The sequence below is a fragment of the Castor canadensis genome, chromosome 13, assembly GCF_047511655.1.
Source record: "Castor canadensis chromosome 13, mCasCan1.hap1v2, whole genome shotgun sequence".
Taxonomy (NCBI): domain Eukaryota; kingdom Metazoa; phylum Chordata; class Mammalia; order Rodentia; family Castoridae; genus Castor; species Castor canadensis.
In genome coordinates this window covers 4,988,915-5,010,357 of record NC_133398.1, presented here as the reverse complement: position 1 = coordinate 5,010,357, position 21,443 = coordinate 4,988,915, and the positions used below count along the sequence as shown (strand labels likewise).

The 21,443-nt window shown below is 41.4% G+C and overlaps 2 protein-coding genes across 2 annotated transcripts in view; both read right to left on the bottom strand.

The window, feature by feature from the left end:
* The window catches only part of Med27 (mediator complex subunit 27), a 201,345-nt gene that overhangs the window by 86,943 nt on the left and 92,959 nt on the right, over positions 1-21,443 (bottom strand). The gene's annotated exons all lie outside the window — the stretch shown is intronic.
* LOC141415769 (uncharacterized) lies at positions 605-17,617 on the bottom strand. The gene is given in 2 exon segments (XM_074052953.1): positions 605-1,132; positions 1,134-17,617. Coding segments are annotated over 2 exon segments (1,059 nt in total). The 5' UTR covers positions 1,733-17,617; the 3' UTR covers positions 605-672.

Sequence of the window (21,443 nt, the reverse complement as noted above, 5' to 3'; positions counted from 1 at the left end):
TGAGGGAGAACATATGCTTTTTGGTCTTTTGGGCCAGGCTAACCTCACTCAGAATGATGTTCTTCAATTCCATCCATTTACCAGCGAATGATAACACTTCATTATTCTTCATGGCTGCATAAAATTCCATTGTGTATAGATACCACATTTTCTTGATCCATTCGTTGGTGGTGGGGCATCCTGGCTGTTTCCATAACTTGGCTATTGTGAATAGCGCCACAATGAACATGGGTGTGCAGGTGCCTCTGGAGTAACCTGTGTCACAGTCTTTTTGGTATATCCCCAAGAGTGGTATTGCTGGATCAAATGGTAGATCAATGTTTAGCTTTTTAAGTAGGCTCCAAATTTTTTTCCAGAGTGGTTGTAGTAGTTTACATTCCCACCAGCAGTGTAAGAGGGTTCCTTCCGCCCCCCCCCCCCCCCCCGCATCCTCGCCAACACCTGTTGGTGATGGTGTTGCTAATGATGGCTATTTTAACAGGGTGAGGTGGAATCTTAGTGTGGTTTTAATTTGCATTTCCTTTATTGCTAGAGATGGTGAGCATTTTTTCACGTGTTTTTTGGCCATTTGAATTTCTTCTTTTGAGAAAGTTCTGTTTAGTTCACTTGCTCATTTCTTTATTGGTTCATTAATTTTGGGAGAATTTAGTTTTTTTTTTTTTCTTCTAGATCTTATTTATTGAGAGCCGTTCTCTTCCCAGGGAAGGAAGGAAACCCAGGGCCCATGTCATGGTGGAGAGGGCTCGGGCTGCACTCAGAGCTCCCCTGAGCATGCCGGATGTAGTGTTGGTGCAGCTCTGCCTCCTGGGCAAAGTCCTGACCACACTCCATGCAGGCAAAGGGGCCAGGAGGGGCATGGGCCTTGTGCACCTGGTGGTGTCGCCTTAGAGAAGTGGCCTGCCCGAAGGTCTTGCCACAGTCAGGACAAGGGAAGGTGGGCTGCACGGTGGTGGGTGCAGCAGGCAGGGAGGCCCTGGTGGCTGGACCATGGCTGCGCTGGTGGATGATCAGGGTCTTGGAGGAAGGGAGGGAACAAGCACAGGTGAAGCAAATGAAGAGGGTGCCCTGCAGCTTCTTGGCCACAAAGTCTGCTGGGAGCTCCCGTTTCATGTGACGCTCCTGGAAAGAGCTTGCCTCCTGGGCTGCCCAGGCTCCTCTCCTTGGGGGAATCCTGCTGCTCCATGGTGTCTTCAGGGTGTGAGTCCTCCATGGTGACTGGGACCCTTCCTTTAGTCCGTCTCTTCCTGGGAGACAGCTTCCTCTGACATTCTATAACTCTTGTTGCACCCAGAGTCCCTGCCTCCTCCCATGCGCCAGGAGAATTTAGTTTTTTAAGTTCCCTATATATTCTGGTTATCAGTCCTTTGTCTGATGTGTAGTTGGCAAATATTTTCTCCCACTCTGTGGGTGGGCTCTTCAGTTTAGAGACCATTTCTTTTGATGAACAGAAGCTTTTTAGTTTTAGGAAGTCCCATTTATCTATGCTATCTCTTAGTTGCTGTGCTGCTGGGGTTCCATTGAGAAAGTTCTTGCCTATAACTATTAATTCCAGAGTATTTCCTAATCTTTCCTGTATCAACTTTAAAGTTTGGGGTCTGATATTAAGATCCTTGATCCATTTTGAGTTAATATTGGTATAGGGTGATATACATGGATCTAGGTTCAGTTTTTTTTGCAGACTGCTAACCAGTTTTCCCAGCAGTTTTTGTTGAAGAGGCTGCTTTTTCTCCATTGTATATTTTTAGCAACTTTGTCAAAGACAAGTTGGTTATAGTTGTGTGGCTTCATATCTGGGTCCTCTATTCTGTTCCACTGGTCTTCATGTCTTGTTTTTGTGCCAGTACCATGCTGTTTTTATTGTTATTGCTTTGTAATATAGTTTGAAGTCAGGTTTCGTGATACCTTCAGCATTGTTCTCTTGACTGAGTATTGCCTTGGCTATTCGTGGCCTCCTGTGTTTCCATATAAATTTAACAGTAGAGTTTTCAATCTCTTTGATGAATGTCATTGGGATTTTGATGGGAATTGCATTAAACATGTAGATTACTTTTGGGAGTATAGACATTTTTACTATGTTGATTCTACCAATCCATGAGCATGGGAGATCTCTCCACTTTCTATAGTCTTCCTCAATCTCTTTCTTCAGAAGTTTATAGTTTTCCTTGTAGAGGTCATTCACATCCTTTGTTAGGTTTACACCTAGGTATTTGATTTTTTTTTTTTTGAGCGTATTGTAAATGGAATTGTTTTCATACATTCTTTCTCAGTTTGTTCATTATTAGTGTATAGAAATGCTAATGATTTTTCTATGTTGATTTTATATCCAGGTACCTTGCTATAGCTATTGATGGTGTCTAACAGCTTCTGAGTTTTTTGGGTCTTTAAGGTATAGGATCATATCATCTGCAAATAGGGATATTTTGACAGTTTCTTTACCTATTTGTATTCCTTTTATTCCTTCTTCTAGCCTAATTGGTCTGGCTAGGAATTCCAGTACAATGTTGAATAGGAGTGGAGATAGTGGGCATCCTTGTCTGGTTCCTGATTTCTGAGGAATGATTTCAGTTTTTCTCCATTAAGTATAATGCTGGCTGTAGGTTTGTCATATACAGCTTTTATAATGTTGAGGTACTTTCCTTCTAGTCCTAGTTTTCTTAGAGCTTTTATCATGAAATGGTGTTGGATCTTATCCCAGGCTTTTTCTGCATCTATTGAGATGATCAAGTGGTTTTTGTCTTTGCTACTGTTAATGTGGTTTATTACATTTATTGATTTTTGTATGTTGAACCACCCCTGCATTCCTGGGATGAAGCCTACTTGGTCATGATGAATGATCTTTTTGATGTGTTGTTGAATTCAGTTTGCCATTATTTTGTTGAGGATTTTTGCGTCAGTGTTCATTAAGGAGATTGGCCTATAGTTCTCCTTTTTGGAGGTGTCTTTGTCTGGTTTTGGGATAAGTGTAATACTGGCTTCATAAAATGTGTTAGGCAGTTTTCCTTCCCTTTCTATTTTGTGGAACAGTTTAAAGAGGGTTGGTATCAGTTCTTCTTTAAAGTTCTGATAGAATTCAGCAGAGATTCAACAGGTCATGGACTTTTCTTTTTGGGGAGACTCTTGATTGCTCTTTCAATTTCATTTTGTGTTATAGATCTATTCAGGTGAATAATATCCTCTTGGTTCAGTTTGGATGATCATATTTATCTAGAAATTGTCCATTTCTTTAAGATTTTTGAATTTATTTGAATATAGGTTCTCGAAGTAGTCTCTGATGATTTCCTGGATTTCCATGGTGTTTGTTATTATCTCCCCTTTTGCATTCCTGATTCTACTAATTTGGGTTTTTTCTCTCCTCATTTTAGTCAGGTTTGCCAGGGGTCTGTCGATCTTGTTTATTTTTTCAAAGAACCAACTTTTTGTTTCATTAATTCTTTGTTTTTTTTGTTTTGTTTTTTGGTTTCTATTTCATTGATTTCAGCTCCTATTTTTATTATTTCTCTCCTTCTATTTGTTTTGGGATTTGCTTGTTCTTGTTTTTCTAGGAGTTTGAGATGTATCATTAGGTCATTGATTTGGGATCTTTCAGTCTTTTTAATATATGCACTAGTGGCTATAAACTTTCCTCTCAGGGCTGCATTTGCTGTGTCCCATAGGTTCTGGTAGGTTGTGTTTTCATTTTCATTGTCTTCCAGGAACTTTTTAATTTCCTCTTTTATTTCATCAATGACCCTTTGTTCATTAAGCAATGAGTAATTCAGTTTCCAGCTGTTTGCATGTTTTTTGTCTTTACTTTTGTTGTTGAGTTCCAAATTTATTGCACTGTGATCAGAAAGAATGCATGGTATAATTTCTATTTTCTTATATTTGCTGAGGCTTGCTTTGTGCCCTAGCATATGATCTATTTTGGAGAAGGCTCCATGGGCTGCTGAGAAGAATATATATTGTGTAGAAGTTGGATGAAATGTTCTGTAGACATCAACTAGGTCCATTTGATCTATTGCATATTTTAGATCTAGGATTTCTTTATTGATTTTTTGTTTGGATGACCTATCTATTGATGATAATGGGGTGCTAAAGTCTCCCACAACCACTATGCTTTTAGGTCCTTCAGGGTATGTTTGATGAAATTGGGTGCGTTGACATTGGGTACATATAGGTTGATAATTGTTATTTCCTTTTGGTCTATTTCCCCTTTTATTAGTATGGAATGTCCTTCTTTATCTCGTTTGATCAATGTAGGTTTGAAGTCTACTTTGTCAGAGATAAGTATTGCTACTCCTGCCTGTTTTTGGGGGTCATTGGCTTGGTAAATCTTCTTCCAGCCTTTCATCCTAAGCCTATGCTTATTTCTGTCAGTGAGATGGGTCTCTTGTAAGCAACAAATTGTTGGATTTTCCTTTTTAATCCAGTTTGTCAAACGGTGCCTTTTGATGGGGGAATTAAGTCCGTTAACATTAAGCATTAGTACTGATAGGTATGTGGTGATTCCTGTCATTTAGTTGTCTTAGTTGTTTGAAGGTTTGATTGTGTGTACCTAAGTTGAGGTTACTCTCTACTTTCTTGCTTTTTCTTTTCCTGTAGTTTGGTGCTGCCTGCCCTTTCATGGTTATGTTGGGTTTCACTTTCTTTGTGCAAAATCCCTTGAAGAATCTTTTGTAGTGGTGGCTTTGTGCTCACATATTGTTTTAGTTTCTGCTTATCATGGAAGACTTTTATTGCTCCATCTATTTTGAATGATAGTTTTGCTGGGTAGAGTATCCTAGGGTTGAAGTTATTTTCATTCAATGTCTGGAAGATCTCTCCCCAAGCTCTTGTTTTTAATGTTTCTGTTGAGAAGTCTGCTGTGATTTTGATGGGTTTACCTTGTATGTTATTTGGTTTTTCTCTCTTATAACCTTCAATATTCTTTCTCGGGTCTCTGTATTTGTTGTTGTAATGATAATATGCCATGGGGTAGATCTATTTTGGTCTGGTCTGTTTGGTGTTCTGGAGGCCTCTTGCATTTGTATGGGAATAGATTTCTCTAGATTTGGGAAATTTTCTGTTATTATTTTGTTGAATATATTACACATTCCCTTTGCTTGCACCTCTTCATCTTCAATGCCCATGATTCTCAGGTTTGGTCTTTTGATGGAGTCAGTGAGTTCTTGCATCTTCTATTCACAGGTCTTAGGTTGTTTAACTAATAGTTCTTTGGTTTTCCTTTTAATTACCATTTCATCTTCAAGTTCTTAGATTCTGTCTTTTGTTTGTTCTATTCTGCTGGATTGGCCTTCCATTTTGTTTTGCAATTCTGTTTCGTTCTTTTTTCTGAGGTTTTCCATATCCTGAGTCGTTTCCTCTTTAATGTTGTCTATTTTCGTCCTGAGTTCATTCATCTCTTTATTAATCGTGTTCTTTGTTTCACTTTGGTGTTTATACAGTGCTTCTATGGTTTCTTTTATTTCTTCTTGTCCTTTTTCAAATTCTCTATTTTTGTTGTCTTGGAATTTCTTGAGTGTCTCCTGTACATTTTGGTTGACCCTATCCAGTATCATCTCTATAAAATTCTCATTGATTACCTGTAGTATTTCTTCTTTTAGATTGTTCTTGTGGGCTTCATTGGGTTCTTTGGCATAGTTTATCTTTATTTTGTTGGAGTCTGGATCTGAGTATCTGTTTTCTTCATTTCCCTCTGGTTCCTGTACTAATTTTTTGCTGTGGGGGAACTGGTTTCCCTGTTTTTTCTGTCTTACCGTCATTGTCCTTGGTGTTGTTATTGTCCCTGTACTGTGTGCAATTAAGTATTTTCTAGCTTGAAATAATAACAATGGTGATATTTAGAATGGAAGGGTGAGAGGAGAGGGAAAGCAAAGAAGTTAAAGAGGGAAAAACAAGTGAACAAACAAAACAAAACAAACAAAAAAGTTTCAAAGATATAAACAGGGAGAGATAGTGTACTAATCAACAGTAAGCTGAACAGGCATTAGAGAGACAGAGAGAGGATTGAGAAAAAAAAATTTTTTAAATCTCCAAGTTCAAATGCAATAAAGTTTCAGTCCTAACAATTTTGGTGTTAGTTCCTCAGCCTGCAATCCTGGAGATGGTGTCTCAGAAGTAGTTCTGTCGTTGTCTCATCAAAGGGGAAAAAAAACCAAACCAAACCAAACAAAACAAAACAAAAAATACCACAAAGTGTCCCAAGTTCAAATGCAATACAGTTTCAGTAAGTTTTTCAGCATGCAGGTGTATTTCAGTTTTTTTCTCATCAAAGGTAGGGAGAAAAAAAAAAAGAGTCTGGAGACAATTCTGTGAATAGCTATCTGAGGCTGCAGCTCACCTACCCGCTGCTGTCAGCCTGCTGTTGCTGGAGGCTTTATTTATGCAGATCTCAAGAGTGAGCTTAACACTCACTTAGCCCCCCAGGCTATGTTTACTTAGAGTTCTCCTGTGTGGGAGCTGCTGCTACAAGCTTTCCCCTTTCCAAGCACACTGGGGGAGGTGACACATCACCAGCTTTCTCAGGCCGGTGTGTTTATTTACAGTTTAGTGGGAAGTGGGCCTTCCCCCCTCTCCTGTGGAGTTTTCCTCCCACCACCACTTTTACAAGCTTTCCCGCTCCCGGTTGCTGGGTGGTGACGCCGCTCTTGCCTTCTCTGTCGGCTTGTTTATTTACAGTGTCGTGGGGCATTTCCACCTCCCCCTTGCCTTCAGCGCTCAGGGCACCCCGCCCTCTTTGCTACATGTCTTTTTTGTCGTTATTGCTTATTATTCAGTTTTTTTTCTCTTTTTTCCCTGGGTGGGGGTCGGTCTGTCCAGGGGGTTATGCTGACCTGGCCCAGGGTTGTCTGTGGGAGTACCATGTGCTGCTTAGCTCACCTTGTGGTCCTCATCTTCCCAAGCAGTCTGGGCACTGGTGTCTGGTGGTGGCATGGGAGCCCTCCTGGTTTCTCCATTTAACGTGGAGTGGGAATGTTACACGTGGGCTGGGGGGTGTGGAGGAGTCAAAGTTTTGCCTCTTCTCAGTGGTTTTTCCTGTAAGGTGTATCTCCAGCATCTCTCCAAGATTTTACTTTAGGAGGCACGCTTTCTGCTTCCTCCCTCTAGCCGCCATCTTGGAATCTGTCAATGCTCATCTTTAAATGGCAGCAATAGTCATTTTAGACAGCATCTCCTGACTGAGGGTGGTTCTGAGGCAGGTTAGGTTAGGGAGAGTCTGGGACTGCTACCCCTCTTGACTCAAGCGCTCCTCCCCCTAGCCAACAGGTCAGAGGAGCCAGGTGATGATGCATTCTCTCCCCACCTCCAAGTTCAAGGTGATATAAAAATGACCTACCAATAGACCCTGGTCCTTTGTTCTTCTTTTCCCTCACCTGGCAGAACCAGTGACTTCCCTTCCTTTAATAAAACTTTTCTATCTCACCCCATCCACGTGTTCTGCTTGGATTCTTCCATGCCAGAATGTAACGACCAAGATCTTCTGGAAACACCATTTGAAGACTAAATGACATAATGCACATTTTCTTGATGAAAGTAAGTCAGTGCAAGATTGCTCAGAATCCACACAGCCACTGTTTTGTCCACCAGCTCACTTTAACCCGAGGCATGGGGCAGTGCGTTCTTCTGAGAATCCATGTGGAGCCGTGGAGAGATCGAGGTTCCATCCAGACTCTCCATGCACATGGCCACAGCCCTCCTGGCTTGAGTCTCCTCTTTGTGGATGAGAGGACATCTAATGGGTCCTGCTAGCTCAGGCCAATGCATTACACATTACATATAGAAGCAGTTGTATAGGTCCATATAGTAATCCAGAAAATTCAATTAATTAAAACACCCTACTCTTTAATCTTTGGGACTAACTGGAATTTATTACATGTAAGGGATTTTAGTAAAATCTATCAGTATTTTTAATAGCAGAATGTTTCAAGTACAGTTCTGGCATAAAACACATTGCCTTGCCTCTAAGGAAGTTTATTACTGGATATTTCTGAAGAAACTTGTAACAAGAAAGAACTATGCAACCAAGTCAAGGACTAAAGATGGGCATCTTAAAAAATACCTCAGGAAACAGAAGTTCTGCAATCAAGGAGATCTACAGAAAGGACCCGCCCACTAGAGTTCACAAGTGCACACTTACTGCAGCTCAGTAGGCTGCCCTAATGTGGCTGCGTGGGGTGTTCAGAGGGCATGCGTAACTAAGAGTACACACCTAATACTTTCATCAGAGAATCTCAGAATAGATAGATAGATATAATTATTTACTTAAATGTTAACAGCTTTAGAAATAGAAGCCAGGAGTGCAAGCATCCAGGTCCTTAATGTCTTAAATCTCAGACACCCACTCTTCTAAATAGAAGACCTGCTACAATTAACACATGCAGTTGTGTCACATCAGTCACTCCATCAATCACTCCAAACATCACCATATGCACCTGACCTGAAAAGTGCAGTGTGCACATACGCAACGCTCCAGTGGGTGGAGCAGACTGTTCAAAAGTTAGGGACATAGTTCACAACGATGGAGCAAAGTCACTCTTGCTCGGCTCCCAGTCAATCTGACAAGGACTTTGGTGACTCATACTGTGACTGAGTCAACGAGGCAATGGTGTTCAAGTCGCCTGCTTGAAACTGTGTTAACATGGATGATTCCATGTAAAATGCAAGCTGATCATTCTATTTTAGTAAAAAACAGGAGCAGTTGCAATGTGACTAATAGTACCAGGGTGACAACTGCGGGAGTTGTGTAAAAGAGGACTCAACCAATAGTCCTACTGGAAATAGGTATACAAGGGTTCCTTCGCAACACCGGGACAGAGGCTGCCTACCACAAGGATGATGGAGATGACAGAGTTACTCTGAAAGCATGCAAATGGAAGGCGGAGTGAAGGCAGATCAATTATTCTTGGTCGATGAGAATAGTAACAGAAAGTGACAGTAGGGAATGCTAAAGTTGAATATTAGGGAAAATTCTGCAAGTGGAAGAGTGCTAGCAGAGGACAGGCTGCCAGGAGAGCCAAGGAAATGGCCGCCTGTAGAGGCATTCAGGGCTCAAACTCGACACCTGCCTAATTATTCACAGAATTATTCCTGCCACAGATCTGGGGAAGGGGAAAATGTGCCATCAGAGAGGTCTCTTTCCATCAAATGAGTGCAAAAACGAGGAGGTTAAACTCCGGCTTATCAACATTTTTTAACCCTCACACAGAAGTAAGGTTTTGCTCACTGCACCAAACTTGATATTTAAACCCATCACACATGTGCCTGTTAAAACGGCCCACTATGCTGCAGCAGGATCCGAGTGCACACAATGGCACTTCTTCACGAAGCTATCTGCGCAGTGGCTGTGAATAATGCACATCACAACCATGGAACAGTCCTTCCTCCCTGCCTGAAATGTTCTCAGATAGTTTTCAGCCTTAATTCAAAGGTTTCTTTCTTTGTTGAGTTCAAAACAGTATAGCACATTACTTGTTAAGAATGTAAAACATTTACACTTGATTAGATGACTCAGAAACTTTTCATCATGCCTGTGAAGGTTCTGAGGGCCTGCTGACAGCTCTGGGAAATGGGGCCTTTTCACATTTCCACTGTAAATAATGATCGGCCATTGGCCTCTGTGTTTCAAGGCCTAATGAAGGCAGCAGAGTATATGACAGAAGTTGCACTGTCATTAACTAGCAATGGTATCTCAGTATCTTGCACTGGGGAAGCTCTGCTCTCTGCAGTCCGCTCACTCCTATGACAGCAGAGCCTCTTCGTGTCCACTGGGGTATCCACGCTCAAGCTAAAGGGCCTTCTGCTCTCTCTGAAAGACGGCAACATGTGTTGTGGCACCTCTAGCACTGCTTCCTCCTCAAGAAAGGTGGAGGCACTTTAGTGAATCATGTTTGGAAATACATTCCAAGAGCTGACAGACTTAAGAATTACAATAATAGTACCCAAAGGAATCATACAATTCTAGAGGTAGAAGGCAGTTGAGAGGTTATCTAACCAAATTCTTCCCTCTATGGAGAGGCTGGCTGACTTGTGCATAGCCTTCCAGCAGGTTGGAGGCAAAGTCAGTACTGGAACTCAGACCCTTCTAAATGACTTCTTTCCTCTACACCAGTCCAAGACATGGACCTTTAAAATGTGAATATGGTACAAATACTGTGTACACATGTATGTAAATGGAAAGGTGAGACCTACTGCAGGAATGGGGGAAGGAGGGTAAAGGAACATGATGGAGGGGTGAATTCAAATATGATATATTTGAAATACAGTAATGCCACAATGTCCCAGCACAATAAAAAAATAAGTAAAATGTGGCTATCAATAAGTATCATAAAGCAATATTCTTCCAAAAGACAGATTTAAGAGCCTCTTAGGCACATGTTAAAAACTCCTTTGTAATTTTCTTTTTTTAGGAGTGCTATATTCTTACCTACTTTGCCTTTTCAACAATAAATTCTGGCCATAGTTGAAATGTCAATTGAAATTATGTCACAAGGCTTTGAGAAACTGGGATCTATTTTTTTTTCAAGCACATACTCTGGAGAGTTTAATGAGTTTAAGTTTAAAGTGTATGCTTGACACACTCACATCAATCCAGGTGTGGGGCTAGCCCAGGCTCTATTAATATGTACTTCAGTGTTTTCTGAAAAACTTCTGTAATAAAATAGTAACCCTGTTAAGTGACTCTATAAAAGCTGGATAAAGTTCACAGTAAGACAGATTCATTTTATCTGGATTTCAAGTGACTAGCTAATGATTTTCATTCTGCAGATGTGGATGACATTTCAGCATTGATTCAAACACACTTGATCCATCTATTTTGGTTTGCAAGAAAGTTTCCGACCCCAAAATAAACTTCAAAAGGCAGAAGCTATATTTCTAAAACCTGTGCAGCAATGACCAATAAAGTATTAAAGCGTATGTTCACCTAAGCCAGTTCCCAGTCATACATTATTTTCTGTTTGGGCCCTACCCAACTGTTTCAGAGTTCATTTTTACAGTGTTCAGGGGTAATAGCAAGTGTATCATTCACAGGAACCATGGCCAGTCAATTTCTACAGAGAGTAAATGGAATTTTTCCAAATAGATTAAGTTTTATTGTAGAGAACAAAGACCCCTGAGGTTAGTATTTCTGAAACAAAATTGCCAGAAATTAGGTTCAGATAATTTCAAGGGATAGTTTTCAAGTGTGACTGGCTCAAAATGGGAGGCCCACTGTCTTAAACGTGAAATTGTTGAAAGCCCCCAGAAGCAGCAAGCAGAAAAAGAAGATGGGAACAATCAAGCGTCCTGTATCATGGTGAAAGTATTCATGATGCCAGTGGCTGTCAGGAACAAGACCCCGTCCCACTATTCCCCTCAGCTGTCCACCTGCTGGAGACCGTCAGCCTCTCATTAACGAAGAGCTCACATGCTGCCTGCTTAGCTCTTGGATGCCTACATTTAATTGCAGCCATTTTAATGAGTCTTTTTAAAACAGATAGGCTTGCATCTATTCCTAACAACAAAACTATTTAATTTTCTGTTAATGTTATGAACATCAACTCAAGCCCTGTACTGTATATTTATAGTTTTTTTCCTTGTCTCCTCTCTCTCGTTATATAAGCATTGGCTCCTAGCTGTTGTTAGTATGTCTGCTGCACGTTTCCAAATGCGTTACCCTGACAACCCAGAGAAAATGGGCTTTGTGAGAGGGTCTCTGACAGTCTGGGGAACTGACAACAGCAATTTTGGTTAGGCCTGCTATCATATTTCTTGGTTCTTGACTGTGTTCCAATTTGTTACGGAGGTCAAAAAACTTGCTAGTGAATAAGTGCATGTGCCTTTATGTGATGTGGATTACACACAAGGATAAGTACTTTTGATCTGAAGTAGGACAAAGGAGAAGGAGATATGGGTGCTGATAGGGTTAAAAAACTTGGGCTCCAGGGAACTTGGGCAAGTAATTAAGTACCCCAAGCCTCAGTGTGTTCATCTATGAAATGAAAACTACAGCTGCATTTACCTCAGAAGATTGTTTAAGTGAACAAGGATTACATACAGTCATCAGTGTTCGGTGCTTACAATAGCTCCCAAAGTAAGTTACTCAGTAAGTAACAGTCACTGCAGGTGGCATGATGAGCCTGAAGCATATCCAGGCTCACCTTCTGAAATTCATCCAATGCCAAGGTGGTTAATGAAAATGTCACCCAAAGGGCAAGTCAATGTGGCCACATTTCAGATAGGACCACAAGTGCAAAAACTGGGAGAATATTTCAGTGACATGAGAAGAAGAAAAGGTGGGATAGGTGTTTGGATGTTGTGAAGCTGATAACTACCTAACTCCCACCAAACTCCCTCATTTAAACCTTGAAGCAAGGACATGCGATTCTTCTAACATGGTGGTCTATTTAGAAAGTGAAAAGCATAATGTTTAAGCACAAGGGATCAACTGGTCTGCTTTGATGGAGTCCTTTTCGATACAAGGACACATTACCCATATTTCAAGCTTTCCCATGGCACTATGCTAATGCACATTCAATGTTACATCTAAGATCCCGCAACCCTTCCAGCAATTCAGGACCCAGTTCTTATTTCAAACTCTTATTTATATGCTTATACCTTTCTCAAAAAAGGTTTTTCAAAAGTGAAATACAGAAACTTAGGATACCATGTATGCATTATGACTTGTTTATCTGGATCAATAGCATTTGTAGGTATTTTCACTTAAGTTGAAAAGGTTTAGGAAGGTGAAAAAGTTCAGATCCCTTAATCTTTTCTTTTGAAAATAAATTATTCATGAAGCTCTCTACCTCATTCCCTAGTGGTTAGATTTAAACAATTGCTTAAAGTGCTGTTTTTAACTGAAGAACACATTATTCATAAAGCCTCCAGCCCAGGAAACACTTGTTAACTGGTCATTTTCACCTGATCAATGACTTCGCAGTGATGCTGCATACCACAGTGGGGTGTGTTTTCAGTACAGGGCAGGGGCATTACACGCCTGTCTCTCATAAACGAAGTAAGTTGGTTAATGGTCATTTTATGATCCACACATCACCCTGAAAATCTGTTAGAGTGTGGCTTAGTCAACCTTATCTGAGACGATGGGGAGTGCTAGGCACAGTGGGAACCTTCCTTTAACAGGTTAATAGATCAATTTATTTATTTCAAATTTGTTCTTTTCAAGTTAAAAAACCACTAAAGACTTTCCAAGCAATCAGCTCAATAACTAAAAGGCGAGGCAGTGGTGCTGGATCTGCTGACAGTGCCCTTCCCTGTCACGGATGGTTCCTACAGCAGTGCTGCTGGCTCCCTGGATGCACAGTGGCACAGCCAAGCAAGACACAGAGCCTGGCTTCACCTAGGTATCTACATGCTCATGAAAGATGTTCAAAGATGTTGTTTCTGTTTCACTTTTTCCTAAATACAAACCTGAAGTTAAGAAAAAGTTCAAATACCAGAAAGTAAAATTCTATTTAAATAACAAATCCTCAGGCCACTCCCACTGTCAATAAGTATCATCTCAGATTTCTCATAAACACGTACCACTAATAGACCTGCCCCAGCACTGCTACCCTCTGAGAAGTCCCTTTTTAAATTAATGACTTTCCAGAGTACCATTTTGTAGACAACAAAGCAGCACCGCAAAGTAACCACACAGCAGCTGGAGGGCATCAGTTGGAAGTCTCTAGTGCTCCTTATGACCGTGGGGATCTGGAGAGGACATCCACTTTGCAATATGGTCCCCAACTCGAGATTTCAGGTGCTAGGCAAGAGGAAATTTTGCTTTGCTTAATTTTAGGTTACATGCATCCTGGCTAAAAATGTAATGTTTGCACTAATGGAAAGAAGAACGAGCTTGCAATTTTCCTTACTTCAGATCCTTTGCTCCCTTACAGATGTCACTTCTAATGAATGCCAAAAGAAAGAACTCTGGGTACTTTCTGTCAGCCACTACTCTGATACCCAGCAACATGATATAGTAGATAAAAACCTGGACACTCTTTCTAAGTTCAAAGCTCTGCTCTGACAGGACCTGAGATAGCTATGTGACCATGGTCAAGTCACATAACCTCTCTGTCCCTTAGTTTCCTCATCTGTAAAAGATAAACACTAGTACCAACCACACAGGAATTTGTAAGGAGTAAATGTATTAATAAGTACAGAGAGCTCAGAACTGACTCCAGCACCCTGTAAGAACCACCTGAATGCTCCCTAGGGTATGACCATCTTTGCTCTTCACCAGCTGTGTGGCACTGTTCAACTTTCTTACATCTCAGTGTCTTCATCTGTAAAACAGTAATAATAGCATGTTTGTCATAGCCTGGTTAAGTAAGCACACACGTAAAATTCTTTAGTGTGATGTGTTCAGCTTGAGGAAGCTATCATCATTATTCTACCAGTGATAGAATACCTCCTCACATAGTGCAAGAATCACTGTGCTGAATAAACAACACGCCACAAGCTTATTCAAAACACAAACCCAGGGGCATTCCAATTTTTGGGTGTTAATTCAAAATTTTCAGAAACACAGGATACTATTTTTGGAACTATGCTTATACTGCTCCAAGAAGTCTCTTCGATATATCCCCGATGACACTGCCACCGTAAGCGACAACAACAATAAAACGCTTAATGGCATTTTGCATACTTGCAAATGGATAATTGTAAAATAAAACTGAAGTGTATGATTTTTAAGTATTTCTTCTACTTTCATTATCAAGTGATTTTATAGCTGAGATTTCAACTTAGAAAATACTTGTCTCATGACTTTTTTTTTTTTTGTGGTACTGGGGCTTGAACTCCACCAGTTCTCTCGTGCCTCTTGAGGTTAGGATTTGTCTTACCTGAACAAATGTTTATGCTTACAAAAATCCTAGTAGTCAGAGGCAACCTCCTTATTTTACCAATGGGAGGAAGGTAACTGGACAGTTACTAAAGGGCAGAGGCAGGCAAGGCTCTTGCTTTGTCTCTGGCTCCGAGTCCATCTTTCTTCCCAGTACACCACGGGTTCCTTAATGGAAGCACTGTGTTTGTGAATCTACAGATCACAATGTCTTAGATACCTGGCACTAGTCTGACTTTAACCATAGTGTCTACACACACACACACACACACACACACACACACACACACACACAATGAAGGACTCTGTAACAGAAAGACAGAGACCAAGACAGCTGTTCTCTTCACTAAGACCAGGTAAGCTTAGGTCTTTATTTTTTGGTGATATTCAGTTGCATATACATTTCATTATTAATTTAATATCTTAAATGGTATTTTCTTTTTATATTTTGTAGTTTAAGTACCCTTATAATATTTTAGGAAAGGATTTTTCTTTTATTTTTATGGTACTAAGGTAAAAAGGCTTAGAGCTTTGGGGGAGAGTCCCCCAATTTCTAGGGTGTCAAGGAAGGAATAAGCGCACTGTGTCCATGATTATCTACAGCACACTGGGCCACTACTCTTCTAGCCAAAGAGCAAAATGGCCCTGCCACATGTCCAGAGACTGAAGGGGAAGTGTGGCTGGTGATGTATTCCACACACAGAACTCAAAGCAACAAGACAGCAGCACCTGAGGGTAGTCACCTTGAAGGTGTCTGGAAAGCCCCTAAGGCAGCATTTAATTTAATGAAGCAAGAATAATTTTGGAATTTTTCTAAATCTCATCAGGGAAACCAGACAAAGCAACTGCAAGAGTGAGAGATGGATGAAATCTTCAGGAAAACTAGATTTGAAAAGTTACTTACAAAACAGGAATAGGACCACCCAGGGTCAGCAGCTGTGAGCTTGGTTGAGGAAGGTAAAAGGGGACAAATTACAGGTAATACTCACCTTCCAAAAAGGAGGCCCTACCTGAGTGGGATCCTTAACAAATGGATCTAGGAACAGCTGGTCAGAAATGGGCAAGGTCCTCTCAGGATGTGAGGACGGCTGGTCACTGGGGGCTGTAGAACCCCTAAGCAACCACTGAACTGAGAAAGATAGGCCCTCCCCTAGGGGCACTTGGCAGGAGCAGGAGCAGGAAGTCCAGGAAGGCAGAAAAGCACAGGCTCTGAAAGCCTGGTAGCCATGGAGCTCCAGTCAGCTCACCACCTCAGTCCTTCAGGAGGCTGGGAGGGCTGCCCTGTCTGCCAGCTCCCTCCATCAACAGGGAAGTCCATCTGACATATAAGGGACAATGCCAAAATATGATCCCATCCTATCTAGCACTATAAGAGAAAACAAGGTGAAACTGAATAGGACAACAGCTCATCCGCACCAATTATTCCAGGCTAGGCTATCAGAAATTAAAGGAGCGACTAACCAATGCTTTGAAAAACAGCACAAAGCAGAAAAAGTTCTCAGAAGTGAGATGACCAGATGAGAGCATATGAAATGAGAGCTAACAAAATGTAGTAAAATGTGAGCAAACCATGTTAGAAAGAACACCAAACTGAAAGAAAGGTAAGAACAAAGGGATCACGAAAAGCACAGTAAGAGAAATGGACGGCAGAGGAGGAAAGTGGAAATCATGAAAGCCAAGTTTATCTTGTGCATCCTGATAAAGTATCAAAGTGTACAAAGGAGGGAAAACAAATAGGAAAAGTGAATGCAGACTGTGTATTAGATGGTCTGAGGGAATTACTGCTACTTTTGTTAACTGTGCTAATGGCATTGCAAAGTGAACATTCTTACTTTGTAGAAACGAGTATCCAGAAGTAAAATGACACGACATCAGGGATTTGCTTTAAAACATTCCTGTGCCGACAACAAAAAAGCAAAAGCAAAAAAGAAAAAAACAAAGGACAGAGAAAGAAAACATCACCAAATATGGTTGAGTTGGGATTTGGGGGGTTGTCTCCCAGGAATTGTTTATTATTCTACTTGTATATATGTTTGAAACTTTAATGATACAAGGAGGTGGGGGGAGAGCACCTGCCATGTGGAGACTGGGGAGGTGACAGCTGGCAGGCAAAGGACAGACAGTGTTCAGGCCCCAGGAAAGAGCAGGCTGGACAAGTTCCAGAAATAGGGAAAAGGTCAGTGGCTAGACTGATGGGGGATGGACGGGGCAGAAATGAAGCTGTGACCCAGGAGGAACCAGATTCTGTAGGCCTTCATAGACCAGTAAGAGGGGTTTGGATGTGTTCTGAGTGTGTTGGAAAGCCTGTGAATTTAAACACTAGGAACAAAATTAAGTTTATACTGTGAAATGTGTCTCTGGCTGTTGCGTGGTAGGCAGAGTGGAAGGACACCCCAGTGAGGATCAGTGTGCAGGGCTCAGAAGGACAGGAAGGCAGCCTGGGTCTACATCTTGGTGGAGACAGAGGAGGGACTTGGGGTTCTCTAGGAGTGAGTTAGCTGTTGTTAGCACACTATACTGGAGGTGGATTAAAGAAGAGACACATTTACTCTTGGATTCAGTCATGTCATAATTAATTTACTGTCTGAACTTAACTCTTTCTTCAGAAATGGGAGGAAAACGGCTGTTCTCCATGGTTCATCTATAAAAGGACACTTCAAAAACTCTGCTACATCTATACCACTGTCAGAGTACGGCCTACCTGGGCCTCAGCTGGCCACTCCCCACACAGATAATAAAGCCAGCAAGCTGGTCTGTGCAGGTAACTGCCAGAAGAGGTTTACTGCAAGGCTAACTTTAAAAACAAATAAAAATTCTCTCTCTCTCTCCCCACCCCCTCCCCGCCCTGGTCCCAGAACTGTGTTGATTATTTCTATCTGCCTCCTCAGATTTCTATTGTGGACATACAGGTTTCAGATATGAAGGGCTTGAGTCTGTGAATATTTGTCAGATACATTTCTCCCCTGCCATGTGAAAGTGAAAATTTCACATTCTAATTTACAAATAAAGCAGGTCTGCACTACAAAACCATGTCTATTAGCTTTACCAAAGAGAGCTTTAGTGGGTAGATTTTGCCATTATATATTCTTAGACCAAATGCTGTTTTTCAGAGATGTTGCAGTGTAAAACAGAAACAGTGAAGAAGGGATACTTGTGTGTTGGTAGACAAAGAAAAGAAATAGCCCAAGGCAGCAAAGAGCAAATGTTACCTCCAGCAATAAATTCTTCTATAGCACACTAAAGTCTGAGGTGACAGGTCCCAATCACCCCTGCCTCCAGCACAGAGCTGGGCATATGGGGCTTATTAAGTGCCCACTGAATGAATGAGTGAATGTCAAGTCACTGACTCCAGCTGTCCTCCTTCTCCCTGAAGTCTCCAAGACCCGGGGCTCAATGAAAGTCTCCAGAAGGGGTATGCTCTTAGGGAAGCAAGGTCAAGAAGCGCCTGGTGACATCCAAACAAGAACTGCTGCACACAGTTCAGTCTGCGCTCAGCACAACCTACAGGGTTCACCCTCCAACAAATTAGGCACCAACTTTCAGAGGCAGAGAAACAGGAAAGGAAGAACTAAATGAGAGGAAGCTCCCTAGGGCAAGGTGGAGGCCAGCACCCTGCCCTTCCTAAGGAAGAAGAGAGGCCCCATAGGAATGCTGGGGAGGGTGAGGAGTGGACCGGGTGAGAGCCTCACTATGAAGGAGCACGTGGGCTACATCGTCTCAGTATGTCCAGATCCTGATCAGGAAAAAGTGGAACATTGAGAACATCAACTTCCTTTGTTGTGTGGTAAAATTAAGCCTAAATTGTATGCAGGGAGGAAGATATGAAATGTTCAAACACACCAAAGCTAGATCTTTAAGGGAATTTTAAGAACATGATGACATGCTATAAGGTCAATCAGCAAGCATTTACAAATAAAGTACAAGGCAAAGAGCTGAGTTTTTTCCTCAAAACTAAACAATACTTTTTCTGCACTGAAATGTGTAGAAATCAATTACTATTACAGAATTTATAAACAAGGGAAACACTTTTTTTTTTTTGCTGTACTGGGGTTTGAACTCAGGGCCTCATACTTGCTAGGCAGATGCTCTACCAGTTGAGCCACTACTCCAGTTTAAACAAGGGAAACAATCTAACAGCAATAAAAATTTAAATCCCCAAATGCTCAGAGCAGGAAGATAACTGAGATAAATCACAAACCAACTTCCTGTCACCAACTGGTACCTGGAAAAACTCCTAAACTATCAGTACACTTTCTTACTTTAATAGTTATCCACCCATTCCCTCTTTTCTCCGAGCGAACAAAACCCTGTGATATGTATCACCCTTCAGGGAAGGCGACCCTGACCCCGGTTCACTAGTCTGACTACAGCCCAAAGAGGGCAATCACTGTGATGCCAACGGGCTTGTTAATGTGCAACCACTCTGGCCAGTGAGACATGGGGACATGGGCTGCAGGGCTTCTGAATCAGTATTGACAGAAGGCACCTGAAGAGGCAGAGTTACAGAAGTTTGACCTGTGTCATCTTGGAACCACACAGGGAGCTAGCCTGAAGCAGAAGACCAGTTTGGAAAGATGATATCCTTGAGCTACTGACTATTTCACTACATACTAAGATGCATTTTTTCCTCCACATTTATTCATTTCTGAAATCGGATGTGTTTTTATAATCAATTGTATGTCATTGTTTAATTGGCTGAGATTTTTTTTCTAGTGGTATATAAAATAAGGGTGCATTTTATAGTTAGCAACGTCTTAAGAGTTGATTAAACACAGTACATGCTCTAGAGCTTCTTCACCTGGGAAGTTAAACTGTCATGTCATACATGAGTTATTTTAATTAAGTTTGTCCTACTATGCAGTTAGTGAATTAGAGTTTGATACTTGCAGAAGACGGCACCACACTTGACTGACATGGATGGAGCAAGAATAACCCAAGGCTCCTGTGTCATACTGACCTGCACCCTAACTGCCATTCTTACCATGCTGTCAAGGACCCCAGGACACGGGGGATGTGTGCTTCTATATAACAATGCAGACAGGGCTTTTATATTAAGGGGCACTGGAATGCAAGAGAAGTAATCCACTCAGAGATGAAAGCATCAATGATGGAGCTAGGAACAGAATCCAGACTCCTGACTCCCACATCTGGATTGTCTGTCACACCTACTGGCTTTCTTCTGCTCATTCGCCTGATAGTATAACGTGGGAAAAAGAACGTGGCTAACAGAGGGCTACACTTGATCAGTGATTTACTGTCGATTCTCGCATTTCATCTCTTGGACATTATTTCTGCACTGGATGTTGTCACTTGAGTTGCGTCACTGAACACATCCATTTGCCCCTTCACTAGTTCTTGCATCTACAAATACTTCCTCGGTGTTTTCTCCACCTCTCCCTCATCGCCCATCAGTTTTTAAGACTATATGGCTTTATTAAGACCAGTAAACCCAACGGTGTTAGGGTGGCTAATCTAGGTGTAAAAACATGGGTGGCAGTGGATACACAATGGAACACGAGTGACTTTCTATCTGATGTGCCTGGTGCTAAGTTTGAGTTTCATTTATTTTCATTATTATATGTCATATAGTAATTTAAGTCAATGTAAAAAGCCATGAAACAGAACTTAATTACTTTGCAGTCATTCATGGGACTTGTTTTGATTACTATTAATTTTTTCCTCTCTCAATATGTTGATTTAGAGAAGGTATGCAGAATACTCAAGTGTTTAGGCTATCTCAGAAGCAATCTTCAAAAGGAGTGTATTTCCAATTTTATGACCAAATAAATGGCAGCTTAATGTATTTCTATTAGTGAAGATAACCTCATTTTTAAAGGTCAGCTGTCTCTGTGTTAGTACTGTACATAGGAATCTGGTGAGTGGATCACCTAGACTTTGTTACCCATCCTTTACTAGTGCTGACACATACCACTGCTCACTAACACCCCCAGCAGATACTGGTGCTGCTATGTGCTAGGAAACCAGGGAAGAATTAATGGAGAAGAAAAGAGCCTAAAATCAGTTGCTACAGGGAAGCAGTTTGATAAAGTCTGGGGTGCGGATCCAGTTTCTGCTTGTAAATAAACAAGTTTCATAAAGTTTGAGCAAGTGTCATCTCTCCAGCTTTCAATTTCCTTTTTCTAAATTAAAGGGGAAGCTGTGTGTGCACAAGCGTGCAGCGGTCTGGCCGTTCATTCTTTTAGCCACAACAGCCCTATACTGTCATCACAGGTACTGGGTGAATAAAGTCAACAAAGACACAATTCCTGTCTTCAAACAGTTCTCAGCTGAGAATGGCAAAGAGGAAAATATGAACACATAATAACCAACAATAAAGAACGACATAGACAGAAACATGTGGGCATGATGAAGAAACAGAAGATGTCTTTGGGATCACCTGGCTACAAGGAACAGGAACCCATTAAAACTATGTTGAGGAAAAAAGGAGAGTTCATTGGCAGGACACCTGAGGTCTCTCTTCCAGATGCAAATAACAGGAAAGCTGCCAGTCCTTTAAGGGACAGGCCTAGAAACAGAGGGACTGCCAGGATCTAAGCAGAATGGTGCCTGTCTTCTCCCCAAAAGGAGGCTCTACATGGACCAGAGTTTCATCACAGAGAGAGTCAAAGAGACCTTAAAATTG